This window comes from Dysidea avara, chromosome 1 (genome assembly GCF_963678975.1).
Source record: "Dysidea avara chromosome 1, odDysAvar1.4, whole genome shotgun sequence".
Taxonomy (NCBI): Eukaryota; Metazoa; Porifera; class Demospongiae; order Dictyoceratida; family Dysideidae; genus Dysidea; species Dysidea avara.
Window position 1 is genome coordinate 29,037,628 of NC_089272.1, and position 12,803 is coordinate 29,050,430.

General features: G+C 36.7%; 2 protein-coding genes across 12 annotated transcripts in view; one reads left to right on the forward strand and one right to left on the reverse strand.

The window, feature by feature from the left end:
• Positions 1-12,803, reverse strand: part of LOC136260818 (collagen alpha-1(XII) chain-like) — a 42,765-nt gene that overhangs the window by 5,549 nt on the left and 24,413 nt on the right. For 8 of the 11 annotated variants that reach the window (XM_066054696.1, XM_066054760.1, XM_066054747.1 and 5 more), the window contains 3 exons: positions 11,572-11,703; positions 7,016-7,134; positions 6,627-6,772 (listed from right to left, as the gene is read on the reverse strand). The exons of 1 other annotated variant lie outside the window; for it this stretch is intronic. In XM_066054696.1, the coding sequence (XP_065910768.1) occupies positions 7,130-7,134; positions 11,572-11,703 (137 nt within the window). In that variant the 3' untranslated portion in view covers positions 6,627-6,772; positions 7,016-7,129. Of the gene's footprint in view, positions 1-6,626; positions 6,773-7,015; positions 7,135-11,571; positions 11,704-12,803 lie in introns of those variants that run through there. 2 more of the 11 variants (XM_066054704.1, XR_010703706.1) reach the window with 2 other exon arrangements.
• LOC136241789 (uncharacterized) lies at positions 3,005-6,638 on the forward strand. Its single transcript, XM_066033109.1, has 6 exons — positions 3,005-3,150; positions 4,397-4,481; positions 5,020-5,345; positions 5,452-5,599; positions 5,874-6,078; positions 6,172-6,638. Exons 1-6 carry the CDS (start codon positions 3,005-3,007, stop codon positions 6,489-6,491), a joined length of 1,230 nt encoding a protein of 409 aa, XP_065889181.1. The 3' UTR covers positions 6,492-6,638.

Genomic DNA, 12,803 nt, shown 5'->3' on the forward strand with positions numbered 1-12,803 from the left:
TTAACAGTAAAAGCGATAATCCTTGGGTAGCATTGAGCTGGTATCCAGGATGCCTCATAAATCCCAACCTTTGGTTTTTTGCTTTGTGTTATAAAAGACAAGCAGACAATGGGCACACAATTGCAATGGATACTTTATATTTAAAAAAATTGACAATTGTCTGATTGTCTTTTATGACCCTTTACAATGGATGACCCATTTTTTTATTATTAAATTTTTTTGACAATACATGCAAATGCAAAGGTGTTCCCAATTGATTAGCAGTTACAGAGTATTACACTGCACATGGGCTGAGAGAGATCTGACAAACTGACCATACTGTGTACAAATAATCATACATTGACTAAGACAAGTGTCAAGATACCACATGGGCCGATACAGCATGTGAACTTCCAGCTTATCATGCTAGCTGGCATGGTATGCCCATGGCTACAGAAAAATTAACAGTAAAAGCGATAATCCTTGGGTAGCATTGAGCTGGTATCCAGGATGCCTCATAAATCCCAACCTCTGTTTTTTTTTTGTTTTGTGTTATAAAAGACAATCAGACAATGGGCACACAATTACAATGGATAATTTTTTAATTAATTAAAAAAATCGGGACAAAACAGGCAGATACAAAATTGTTCCCACCAACTGATTAGCAGTTGTTTCAGGTTTTATGGTACATGGGCTGAGAAAGGTCTCATAAATCACAAACTCTGGTCTATGGGTGTACAAAGGTCTTCTGATTACAGATATCATATGGAAAACATATGTGACTGCATATAGTAAAAACGGAAGATTAAACATGCCTAATTTTTGAAGAAAAACTGATTTTAATCACTGATTACAACCATGTGAAATATATATAGGGTACACAATGAACTCTAGTTCCATGACAAAGGATTGAACATAACTTGATAATAATAAAAAGCTTTTATAAATATACATGTAGCATACAGGATTTAAAATCTAAACATATTCAAAATGTGTGTAAGCTTCCATTTTTACTCTATGCAGTCACATATGCAATATTATGTGTTTGTAACTGCATCAGGACACTGCACAATGTGGCTACATGATAGTTTGTTGGACCTGTAGCTGGAAACCAAAAGTTTACTAGTTTAACATTTGGGCAATTCAACGCTACACAGCTAGCACATTCAAGCTGACGCTTTGCAATGGATGACCCATTTTTTTATTATTAAATTTTTTTGACGATACATGCAAATGCAAAGGTGTTCCCAATTGATTAGCAGTTACAGAGTATTACACTGCACATGGGCTGAGAGAGATCTGACAAACTGACCATACTGTGTACAAATAATCATACATTGACTAAGACAAGTGTCAAGATACCACATGGGCCGATACAGCATGTGAACTTCCAGCTTATCATGCTAGCTGGCATGGTATGCCCATGGCTACAGAAAAATTAACAGTAAAAGCGATAATCCTTGGGTAGCATTGAGCTGGTATCCAGGATGCCTCATAAATCCCAACCTCTGTTTTTTTTTTGTTTTGTGTTATAAAAGACAATCAGACAATGGGCACACAATTACAATGGATACTTTTTAATTAATTAAAAAAATCGGGACAAAACAGGCAGATACAAAATTGTTCCCACCAACTGATTAGCAGTTGTTTCAGGTTTTATGGTACATGGGCTGAGAAAGGTCTCATAAATCACAAACTCTGGTCTATGGGTGTACAAAGGTCTTCTGATTACAGATATCATATGGAAAACATATGTGACTGCATATAGTAAAAACGGAAGATTAAACATGCCTAATTTTTGAAGAAAAACTGATTTTAATCACTGATTACAACCATGTGAAATATATATAGGGTACACAATGAACTCTAGTTCCATGACAAAGGATTGAACATAACTTGATAATAATAAAAAGCTTTTATAAATATACTGTAGCATACAGGATTTAAAATCTAAACATATTCAAAATGTGTGTAAGCTTCCATTTTTACTCTATGCAGTCACATATGCAATATTATGTGTTTGCAACTGCATCAGGACACTGCACAATGTGGCTACATGATAGTTTGTTGGACATGTAGCTGGAAACCAAAAGTTTACTAGTTTAACATTTGGGCAATTCAACGCTACATAGCTAGCACATTCAAGATCATCACTTGCCATACGAGCGCTCGTAGCATTTAACTAGCATTAAATATATAAATTGTACATGAAACACCTGCCTTTTTATTATTGAATATATGAATACCTGTATACGACCTAATGATGATAATTGACCCTGTTTGTGCACATTTACATTACCATTTAGGAATCATGCCAGGAGTCACAGCTCACATGAAGGAGATGTTTGTCGCAAATCAGACTATACAGTAGGCCCAAATTGGATTCAGTGGTCAAGACACATGTGGAATTAAAGGCTTTGTGGTACATGACAGATCGTAAATATATGTAACAATTAAATAGCTATAACTAGACATACCAGAGATTATACTATATATTATAGCTATTAGCCAGTTATTTATTTATTTAATTTTTTTTGCATAATGCATGTATTCAATGTGTGTTATGTATCGTTTGGTTTTGACACCAGAGTATTTTAAACTGGATGGCATTGGCTATACAGTTACAGATAGTACGCTTAACAATAATATGCGATGTGCAATGCATGTGTCTACAGTATACAAATCTCAAGTAGTAACTGGAGTATAGTAGCTATATGTTATAAGGCAGTTACCAGTACAATATGACAATGGGATATACAGAATTTAAAAAAAAAAGGATTCCACTCTGATGCTAGTGAACAGATACCAAAATATTCAATATTTAGTGTGCTATTGACGATTACATAAAGAAATTTGCAGCTATTGGGTTGCATTCAGTGATACAGTTGACTGACTGCAGTGAATGGTGAATGCTACATATATAGAGCTAAGCAGATATACGGGGATATACGTAGATATACAAATACGTAGATGTACATATAAACTCATGTACAGAGCTTTTATATTAATACCCCTCTGATTAAGGATGTCAGGGAAGGATTTATTGTATGAGCATGAAGAATTCATCAGGGAGAAGATCGAAAAAGAACGATGGACGCACAAAAGACTTAGTCTGCACTTGCAGTACAAGTTTCCTGGCAAGAGAGGGCTGACCGTGGCCTCTTTGGACAGGTATGTAGCTACTTAGCCACTGCATGTAACTATGGCGAGCACTGGTACAGGCATGATCTGAGGTACAATTAAACCAGTACATACTGGCACGTAGCTATTGATGACACACCTAGCTAGGGGTAGTCACTATGACTCGCGTGTGGCCGCGGCGGCACACTGGATAGCAACCAGTACTGAGATAGCCATTACAAGGAATTTATTTTTATTAATCATTTTAAGTGGTAGCTAGTCTAATGAAGATCAGATGATGAAAGTCCCACTATTAAGACAGAAATAAATACAACTAGGTCAACAGGGGCATAAACACAAGACCGAGTAGCTAACTGCTATCTTTCGTACATAGTTACAAAATGGTCAGCACAAACAACTTTGCACATACTTCATACATGTTTTCTTTTGTTTGTAATTACCTGGGTCAATTATCAGCTATGCTGTCTCGGCCCAGTATATAGTCATAAATCATTCATACACAAACAGTTTTGTCAGATTGGGAAATAAGCTAAGTATAAAATCACAACAGATATAGCTAGATCAGCTAAACATGAAAACAGCAAGGGCCGAGTGACCTCAAGCAATACAACTGGTGCATACGTACTAAGAGAGAGGGTGGGAGGGTTTTGGAATTGGGGGTCAGACTCAGAAACTACTACTAATTTACCCACGGAGCTACATTCCGTTGTTTTGAATATAACATGAAATTCTTTAATTATTTATTTATTGTTACTGAACAGTCAGCAGCCCTACTGATGGGATGTGCTGGGTTTAAGGCTTTTCATGGCTCTAGATAAGGTAGCTATACCAAAATATATCATTTCAACTCATTGTACATAAATTCATGAATTAATGGTTACTTAGAAAGAAATGACCTGTACTTGTCACGGACAGCCGAAGCTTATCTGGTAGTGGCCTGTAGAGCTATGTGGCTTACCACATTATATACCTAAACATAATGTATTACGTGTAATGCAAAAAAATAAAAAACAAACTTGTTATTTTTATTATTATTATTATTACCACATCACATAAACCAAGAAATGGCGTAATTATTATACAGCTGAGTTGCCGTTCAACATGGATTATATTCCCGGTTAGTGCAAAGCGCTAGGCTTTGTAGTTTCCTCAAACATTATTTAATTATTTCATTATTTATTTATGACGTAATTTTAACCGCATTTTTCTATTATCTTTAGTACTTGGTTTATAATTACAGCTTATAACACTGTAAAGTTGGTTATTTGTTCTGCAGATTTTGTCGCGAAACAGACATACATAAAACCAGCAGGCTCACTTCAACTGAAGTGGATGAAGTTGTGACTACAACTGTCAGCGAGGTCATGATCAGCGGTAACATGTGACCCTATCTGACAATACCAGTCATATAAATCAAGAATTCACATGCTGGTGTACATCTTAATGATATAGGATAATTAATGATATAGGATAATTACAAAAAATTATTGTTTTATTAATCATTTTGAGTAGCACACTGTAGTTCAATCACACAAAAATTATTAAACTCCATCAAAAACAATTTTACTGGCCATAACACTGATTTTGTCAGATAGGGTAATGTGTATGTTGGATATTTCTATCATGCCCATTTTGACATCCAGTGTCCAACCTTGGTAGAAGAAAACATTAAATAGAATCAAACAAAAATCATAACTCTTTACTATGACTAGACTAGGTACTGGGCTATTAGCTAATACACAAAGTGTAGGGTGTACAGATAACGTGCCTATTGTATATGGACGGCTAGGGCCACTGTGATGAATATATATGAATATAAAATTTCAAACAGAGCAATAATAAAATACTTGAATACATGTAGCATTTTGACATTTCAGTACCAATTGTGTGTAATACCAGGTGGGCGCCGTGTACGGACGTCGGACACTGACTGGAGTGTTGGCATCCAAAGGTATCAAAGTCGGAGAGAGGAGAGTAGGTGACTCTTTAAGGATCGTCTCACCTGAATATTCCCAAGCCAGAAGAGGATCAGTTGCTCGGCTCACAAACCCTGGCATATACAGGGCAGATTATTTTGGTCAAAAATTGCACATTGACCAGAATGAAAAAAATGTTATGTTTGGAATAACTCATGTATGTGCAGTGGACGGATTCAGCAGGAAAATTGTTGCATTTAGTACAATGCCCATTAAAAACAACTACATTGTATACGAGACAGTGTACAGGTATTATAATTATTAGACATAGCTAAATAATAATGTACATACTACCAACCCACGATATACATACACATGAAATAACATGTTCAAGTGTGAATTTATTATTATCCAGACAGACCATATGCCAGTATGGAATGTGGGATCAACTCCGTGTAGACCAGGGAAAAGAATGGTATCTTATGCTGTATATGCAGGAATATCTGACAGAACACAGAAGGAATCCTCATGCGTCACCCTATTTGCAAACTACTTCAACCCAAGTGAGATTTCATGGTGTGATTTCAATATTACCTTAACCTTCACTGCACATGATAGTAGAATAAATAGACTTAAAAACATCCATTCAAACACCTAAGTTATGTAGCCATTATAAGATTACAATCACAGGGAAATAGTTATACCATCCTGGCATCCTACATTTTTAATTTTGGAGCAATGATACAAGTTGGCTGAACACTGTCAGTGTATTACTGTAAACTCTGATTTCATAACTGTTTGTTAGCATTGATGATGTGTTCATTTTCATAATAACAGAACCATGTGGTGGAAAGGATGTGGGTCGAGATAAACACAAGGATAAACTATCCTATTAAGAGTGTATTAATAGAAATGTTAGAAAATCAAGAAATCAACATGGAAGATGGTGGTGTCAAATTTTGCGTGTCCTGGTACGGCATCCAAGTTAGCCAAGTAGGGACAGAAACATTTGTGGCTGGTTGGAACGAGCATAGGATCACAGGTAAATGACTAGCCATGCATTATGCGCACAACACCTTTGCACATTGCTATATGTAACTACATCACATGAGTTGTCATCATTTCTTTTGTACAGGGAGAGGGATTCCAAACATTTTGATGATGGAAAATAACCAAACAAAGTCCATAGACCACCACCTTGTCCCAGAGGCTGATGAAGCTGGCAGACTATATGAAGAAAACGGAGGCCGATTGACTGTATTCAGTAACTTCGGACAAGATCCCCTGGAACAAAGGGAGGATTTGAAGAGTATTAGGATGGAGAGATTTAAGGAACAGTGGCCAAGCTTTGAAACTATATTTCATAGTTTAGTGAATGGCAATAAAGCCAATTTCCGTGATGGACTTTTGTGTTTTATTGATTTAACAATGCAGCTAAAAACACAAATATCATGAAACTTGTTAATGTTTTCACTTTATTTGATTTATTTTATCTATTGAACATGTGCTATCACTGTGATATATTATTAAGTTACAATATAGATAGCACAAAGGATCACAGACATCAGTAACTATTTGATTTCGTACATATTCATTATTTCAATGATGATGTAAAATAAAAAAATGTAGTAATACAAAATAATGTATATATGCATACCATGCAATAGAAAGTTACAATAATAATTTATAGTCATAATCTGCAACACAGCCTGGATGCTTGATAGGTCCATCCAACACTATAAAACAAACACAGCTTAATGTAAGCAGCGCAAAATGATTAGGTAAAGCATGGCTTGTACTAGTCACGTATGTAAACTCCGTAAGTATGTGTAATGTGTGTGTGTGTGTGTGTGTGTGTGTCTGTCTGTCTGTCTGTGTGTGTCTGTGTGTGTGGGTGGGTGGAGGAGTGAGTGTATGTGCAGGAGGGGAGAGAGGGTTGGCGTGTGCATGCGTGTGTGTATGTAATCTGTAGTGCCTGCCTTCTTGTTCGACTAAAGTGTATTGTCAGTTGTATGATCAGACGACAATACAAAAGTAGATTATCATTGAAAGATGACTGGCTTCAATGACTCAATGACATCTCTGTCCTGTCACTATACTAGATAGCAAAAATATACAAGTGTATCAACACATTTTACTAATTAACACACCCATAACCAATGGAAAGAAGGTTACAGGTACACCCATGTAAAGTCAGGATAACACTGATTATACTGTGGGGTCATGTGGTACGGTACACAAACTATCTTCCTACCACATAGTAAGTGGACTGGAGTGGTTGGGTCAGGATTACTTAAAACAGTGCAATGTACAATGCATGCCGTAAAACTATTCTTACTATTAATTATCAGTTGCAAAAAGATAATTAACAATACGTTATACAGTAAACAAACATGACACTAATTAAAGACATGCATTGGCCATCAGAAAATGATGAGTGAAAATATCTGCTGCCTTGTACTGTAAGTGCTGCAGCTAAGTATTAAATGGTAGTCTACCAACCCAACTGTGGTGATGGGTACCTGGTATATGCTATTCTCTGTGTATAATCTGCAGGCTGGTGTTAGCTGCAACAACAATAGCATAGATTTTATCCACCTTTTATGTATATCATTCATTTTTGGTTATTGTAAATTGTATGCAATGCAGCACAATAACAATGAAACTGCTTCATCATGCCTGCAAGCGAAGAGGTATTTACTCGCATTGTTGTGGTTGCATACATCTACACTTGCATATCTAGGGTGATTAGTGTCTTGGGTGTACCCCGGAGAAGCCACGGACAAAGGCCATGATGGCCACAGAATGGGGTGTCATAACAAATTTGATTATTGTAAAGTAAAGAAGGCAACAACCCAGGGGAGGATGTAGGATTTTTGAAAGGGGATTTCCAGAGGTGCAGACACATCTGGCCATGGAGTGCAGTGACCAGTCACGGTCCAAAATGTTGACAAGGTTGTTAATTTACAATTCTTGAAATTTCAAAATGTGTGTACTGAGTTGAAAATTAACCTCACAAAACTGATTATCAGATAGATTTTGTAATCTTCCCAAAATAATCTGTGTGGTGACTGTTTTATTAGAGGATTTTGATTTCATTGACTGTTCTATTAGAGTATCTTGATCTTTGAAAGGTTTGCTGGTTAGCTATGCTTGCTAACCAAGTTGGTTGCTATGCTTGCTTGGTTAGCTAGGTTTGCTGGTTATACTGATGAAATGGATTCCACATGCTGCTGCTAACAAGTAAAGTATATTGTCATGAATTAACATCTACAGGAGGATAACAATAATTCACTACTGGTAAACAAACAAACAAATGTACAGTATCTTACTGTGCAATTCACCAGAATGTTGTCCTAGCTACTTCTAAGCTCAGTTGGTACCGATGACTGGGAAAAGTATCATAACCAGTATACAGTACAAGCTGCACTCTTCACCGTCTCCTGGCAACACACATAGCAAAATAGACAATAATCTGTTCATGAAATGATCATTCTATAAACAACATTTGATAGGAGGGGTACTTCTTCTCAGATGATTTTCTTCTCAGATGATTCAGATTTTTAGCAGACAAGTTTATTAAATTTAAACAGCAATAAAGGCCTTGACAGGGGCCCGTGATATTTTTTATTCCTTTTGTTTTGTACTTTATGATGGTGTGATGAGAAAAGAGAGCGCTAAAAACAGCATTTACATTTTCCTGTTGAAAATAATATCTCGAAAATACTGAAATTTGTTGATCCATGGAAATACTTGCTCCAAACATTTGTGATTATGTGGTAACTCCGCTGCCATCAGTAACCAACGCATCATTTATGGTATGACAGAAGTGAATGAATTACAGCAAGCAGTACTAGTACTGAAAACTATAGTATAATTTTCTATCTTGATTATTCTATAGAGAGGAACGCAAGCCTTGTGGTGGTATATATATATATATATATATATATATATATATAGTGGCAGCTCCAGTGCATTCAAATATAAGACATGTTAGGTGCATAAAATCCTATGGATAAGACTATCGACTGTACTTGTCCATTTGAATACCATGTGCATGTTGCTACTAGAAACTTTGATGCTGCCAAATTTTTAGTTCATAATGTGTCGGAAAGATATAAACTTTAAAAGACTGGAAAATCATGTCTCTGTCTATGCATATATACAGCAAGGCCTTAGTACGTATGTTAATATAGCAGCTGCAGAGTAATGCACTGCACACACCACTGGTTCATGCAAACCATGCAGGTTACAGTGCAGGTAACTTTATCGACTAATATGGAATATGTGATTACTAAATTAGGCCACTCCAAATGTGGAGTGCAGGCAGTCTGGTAATTACCATTATCCATTATCACTGTTCAAGCTGTGCTGGCTGTGTACTACAGCTATGTTACTTGTTCATGGAGTGTATATTATTTGGTTTGTCTTGAATGCTCTATTAGAGTGAAATTTATTTTTAGTATATCAATCTAATATTCATGCTTGATGTATAAGTCTAGCTACATGCCTCTGACACAGATTCAATCTTCCAATAAGCATGTCTTGGTACTATACGCAGTCTGTACAGTGTGGCAACCTTGATCACTGACCCTCTGCTCATTACACATTTAGCAAGCTATTTGAAGGCAAATAATGAACAAATGTGCACAAGGAGAAACAATATGTGAGGCAACAAAAGCACTTTTGCGTGTTTAAAATCAAAAGATAATTACATTGTCACCTTAAACGTTTATTTTTTGATTGTAGCTAGTGGGCATGTTGTGGCCTCAATTGGGTACATGCTGTAGTACACATCAACATGGTGGAGCAGCTCAAAGAGTGGAGTCACAAATTAAAAATCCATGTTCTATTAGGAGAGTTGACTTCTCTATTACAGTGTCATTCACTTTACAAGAGCATAATCAGCAGAGCACACACACATTTAAGCACTATTCTAGGTAGGAATACAGATTTCAATGCTGGGGTTGGTTCGTTAAAAGAACAATTGTTAGCTACCACCACAAGACGTTAATGCATACAGCATCTCCAATGTCAGCCCCCAATGCACTCAGACTGTACAATGCGTACATAATGAGAGTGGGGCTGCATGAAAACTGAAAGAGTGCAAGTGGGCATTCTACAAATGTACGTGCTACTACTATGTGTGCAAATCTTTCTGTTATTGGTTGGTGATTTTGGGCTGGATGTGTTTCCTGGTAGTATTGACCACACAATTCCATAGGATGTGAGTCGCAACTCTATGAATATTTATTATGAAAAAGAAATCACTTTGAAGTGGTCACTGCTATACGGAGAAGAAGGTATGCTTGTTGCTTGCAGTGCTTATGTATATTGTACGCAGTCTATAATACATCCATCAAGTATACTCTATACTTTAGCTATGCTGGTCTCTTGCCAACGTGGGGAACTCGGTCAGTGGTTAGTGTATGGCTAAACTGTGAGTACTTAAGCAACACAAATACTAGTCTGTCGTCAGTCTGGGGTACTCAGGCAGTGGTAGAGGTGTGGCCAAACTGTGAGTACTTAAACCACACTAATACTAGAGTGTAGCCGTACCTGATGATTTACAAATGGCCAAACACTTTTTTTATACCACATAGCTACACTTGTATTGTAAATTGGAATCAGGGAAAGTTCAATTCAAGGTGCCAGTGTGTAAGTTTCACTGTATAATGTGATTACAGTTATTTGCAACAGGTCAACAGTTGCCTTAAATGGTATCAACCAGGTCATAAATTGTAACAACTTACTTCACCTGATAATCTACAACCTAATTATTGTAGCAAGGCATCATTGCAGTAAAGTAATAGTGGAGTATTTCATGCCATGTATGATTTATGGATTAGATCCTATGCATGCAAGGTGACTCCCCACCTTGTGCATAAAGCTGTTATGCTGAGTAGCATATATGTGACCCCTTATCTGAGAAAATGGTCCATGTAGCCTTATCAATAGCACGAATTTGGAAACCCATAACTGAATTGGTGCCACCATGAAATGTGGCCATGGTGTAGTCCTAACACACCACTGCGTTGTGGGGAGAATACATTGAAAGCAGGAAATGTTATGGTTAGTCAAAGTTGGGAATTCAGAGAGGCTATATGCCCCATTTTCACAGAGCCGGTCACATATAGCTAGCTACAAGGGAAGCCTAACAAAGAATTACAAGATGTCTTCAATTTGTTTCTTGGGTGGAGGAATATCATTATGTTTTAGAGAATCCTGTGTAATGATTAATGGCTTCAGTTAATATAGATCAATTAACACTGGGTGACCTCTAAAGCTTAGAAAACCAGTCATGGTAAATGGTGAAGCTTACAGTTAAACATTGGAAATTGGATTTGGTGAAATCCAATTTCCTAAAACTGCAAAGGCAACTACAAAGCAACTACAAAGCATAAAACTTTAGCACTTGGCGCGCGCAGCGCGCCAAGTGCTAAAGTTTTATGCTTTGTATATATAATAGGATGATGGAAAGGTACCTCTATCCATGTGCTAGTGCAAATCCCAGAAATTTAAAAATGGCTTTTACCTTTCTTCTTGCAAACACAAAACCAGTACAATGCAACAATGATGATGATGATTATTAAAACAACTGCAATTATCCCTCCGACAATTCCACCAATAATACCTCCACCACCTCCACTACTGCCACTGTTGCTGGCTAAACAACATACATGTGCAGATGTTACAGTATAGTACACTTTCATTACAGTATACGCTGTGTGTATTTGTGACCATATACTGTATTTCAGCATAGTTTACACCATTTCTTTCTATTCTTTTGGTATTACCTACAGTGTCCAATAAAAATGGGTTACAAAACATCTGCCTATTATTTAGGGGTTCTATAAGCCTAGCTTTGACTCTAGGCCTGCTAGTTATTGGGCCTGTGAAAACCAGGCATGTGAGTACGTATGTCAAGACAAACTATAACAGGTTTTATCTCACTACTGGAATGGAAAACTGTATCTGTATTGTGTAACTTGTACTATGAAGCTATTTAACCATTTAATAAGAGTGGAAAAATACATGGTCATTGCAAAACATTATGAGTCATACAAGTTTGAAACCATAGGATGTAGTGTACCTAATTGCATGCCCTGTAATCGCAGCTCCAGTCACATGTACCATGGAGTAATAATCACTATTTACATGTGCATTACAGGAAGGTAGTAATCATACATATAGTCACATGTGCCTAACATACACTAATTATTTCACCCAGTAAAGGTAATCCACATAATTCAACTACAAAATTTAAATTGCAAACACAATTATGAGGTTAAAAAAACAGCTTTGTAGGATGTTTGTAATCTCTGTATTCAACATTTCACCAACAGATTGAGTTTTCTTCATCCATTATATCTATACAAAAACAACCAAGCTATGGAAAAAGGATGTGACCCCCAAAATTCCAGGGTGAAAAAGATGTGAAATCAAAAGTGGTGGCCAAGAAACGACGGCGATGGTAAGTTAATGGCAAAACTTTTAAAAACAACAAGTCAGGTGAAACTGTGCTACCTTCTCCAGTTTCACTAGGATTTGGCACCAAATTCAACTGAATTGTCATAATTAAAATTTTTGTCATTAACCTACTATCACAGTCATTTCTTGGCTACCACTTTTGATATTACATCTTCTTTCCTTTTTTCACGACTTGGCTGTTTTTGGATAGGTATCACTTCTTTTTGTATCACATACTACAAAACCTGCCTGTGGCCAGCCTTGGAGTTTCTTTTACTTGTCTTTTTCTTTACTGCA